General features: G+C 43.5%; 1 protein-coding gene across 1 annotated transcript; it reads left to right on the top strand.

Moving 5' to 3' along the window:
- Nucleotides 1–331: 331 nt before the first annotated feature.
- Nucleotides 332–1259, top strand: OR13G1 (olfactory receptor family 13 subfamily G member 1). The gene is given in 4 exon segments (XM_020966789.1): nt 332–388; nt 391–867; nt 869–1080; nt 1082–1259. Coding segments are annotated over 4 exon segments (924 nt in total).
- The last annotated feature ends 227 nt before the right edge of the window (nt 1260–1486 follow it).

The following is a 1486-nucleotide window of genomic DNA, read 5'->3' as shown; positions in this document are numbered from 1 at the left end:
TAACTTTCATGCCAAAATGCCATTACTATAGCCACTGATTTTGTCATTTAATCCTTACTTTTTTACTTCATTACTCTTCTGTGCACTGATATTACTGCAATATGTATGAAGTATGTATGCAGCTGAGTGGGAGCTACCAAGGAATGAAGGAGAAAGAAAGGAAGAGATAATCTCACAGCAAGAACATTTCTTACCCAGTATCTAGAAACCAGATCTTCACTTGACCTCATAAAATTCACATCTCTATCCCTGCTTTTTATGGATACACCTTCATCTAATTATTCCAAAACCGGTCATTGTGTTTTATGTCCCACGGAGCTGACAAGGCAGGATGAATCACAGCACTGTCACTGAGTTTGTGGTGGTGGGGCTTTCTGGGCATCCTGACCCCTCCAAGAAATCTTCTTCACCATCTTCCTCTTCATCTACCTAGTGGCCCTCCTGGGCAATGTGATTATTGTTATTGCCATCATTTACAATACCACTCTTCATTCTCCTATGTATCTTTTTCTGTTGGCACTTGGTGTGGTGGACATTATCTGCACCTCCACCATCATCCCAAAGATGCTGGAAAACATGCTGGTATTGGATAAGACCATTTCTTATGAGGGCTGTATGTCCCAGCTCTTCTTTTTCACTTGGTCCCTGGGAGCTGAGATGGTTCTTTTCACCACAATGGCCTATGACCGCTATGTGGCTCTCTGTTTCCCCTTGCGCTATAGCACTATTATGAACCGCACTATGTGCATGACACTTCTCTGCATTGTCATGGCCATAGCTATTGCCAATTCTTGGGTACATACAGGTCTCATCCTCAGGTTGACTTTCTGTGGGCCCAACACAATTGACCACTTCTTCTGTGAGATCCCCCCCATTGCTTGCACTGTCCTGTAGCCCTGTGAGGACAAATGAGGTGATGGTATTTGTGGCTGACATTGCCTTAGCCATGGGAGACTTCATTCTCACCTGCATCTCCTATGGCTTCATCATTGCTGCTATCCTTCGCATTCGTACCACAGAAGGCAAGAGGAAGGCCTTCTCTACATGCTCCTCCCATCTCTTCGTGGTGTCTCTCTACTACTCCCGTCATCTACACTTATATCCGCCCAGCTTCCACTTATAACTTTGAAAGGGACAAGGTGGTGGCTGCACTGTACACTTTGGTGACTCCTACCCTGAACTCACTTGTCTATAGTTTCTGGAATAAGGAGATCCAAGGAGGGATCAAGAGAATCTTTTCATTTCTGAAATGTCATTGATGTAAGAGGTCAGTCCTCTATTCCAGAACCTTCTTGCAGTATTCTGCAGACTACATTTATTCCTATCTCTCTTTTCTCTTCTCAAAGACAAACCTACTCAACACCTCTTTCCCCCAATTATTCTATTTTCTTGATATCCATAAGATAAGCAAGAAAGCCCTCCCTAGGGAAGGGAAAACACTTCCAGGTTTTTTTTCCCCTTTATGGAGTTTATCTGTTACTTTACA

Source organism: Phascolarctos cinereus, unplaced genomic scaffold (assembly GCF_003287225.1).
Source record: "Phascolarctos cinereus isolate Bilbo 61053 unplaced genomic scaffold, phaCin_HiC Scaffold_5;HRSCAF=322, whole genome shotgun sequence".
Taxonomy (NCBI): Eukaryota; Metazoa; Chordata; class Mammalia; order Diprotodontia; family Phascolarctidae; genus Phascolarctos; species Phascolarctos cinereus.
The sequence above is the reverse complement of the archived record's forward strand: the minus strand, read 5'-3'. Positions and strand labels throughout refer to the sequence as shown.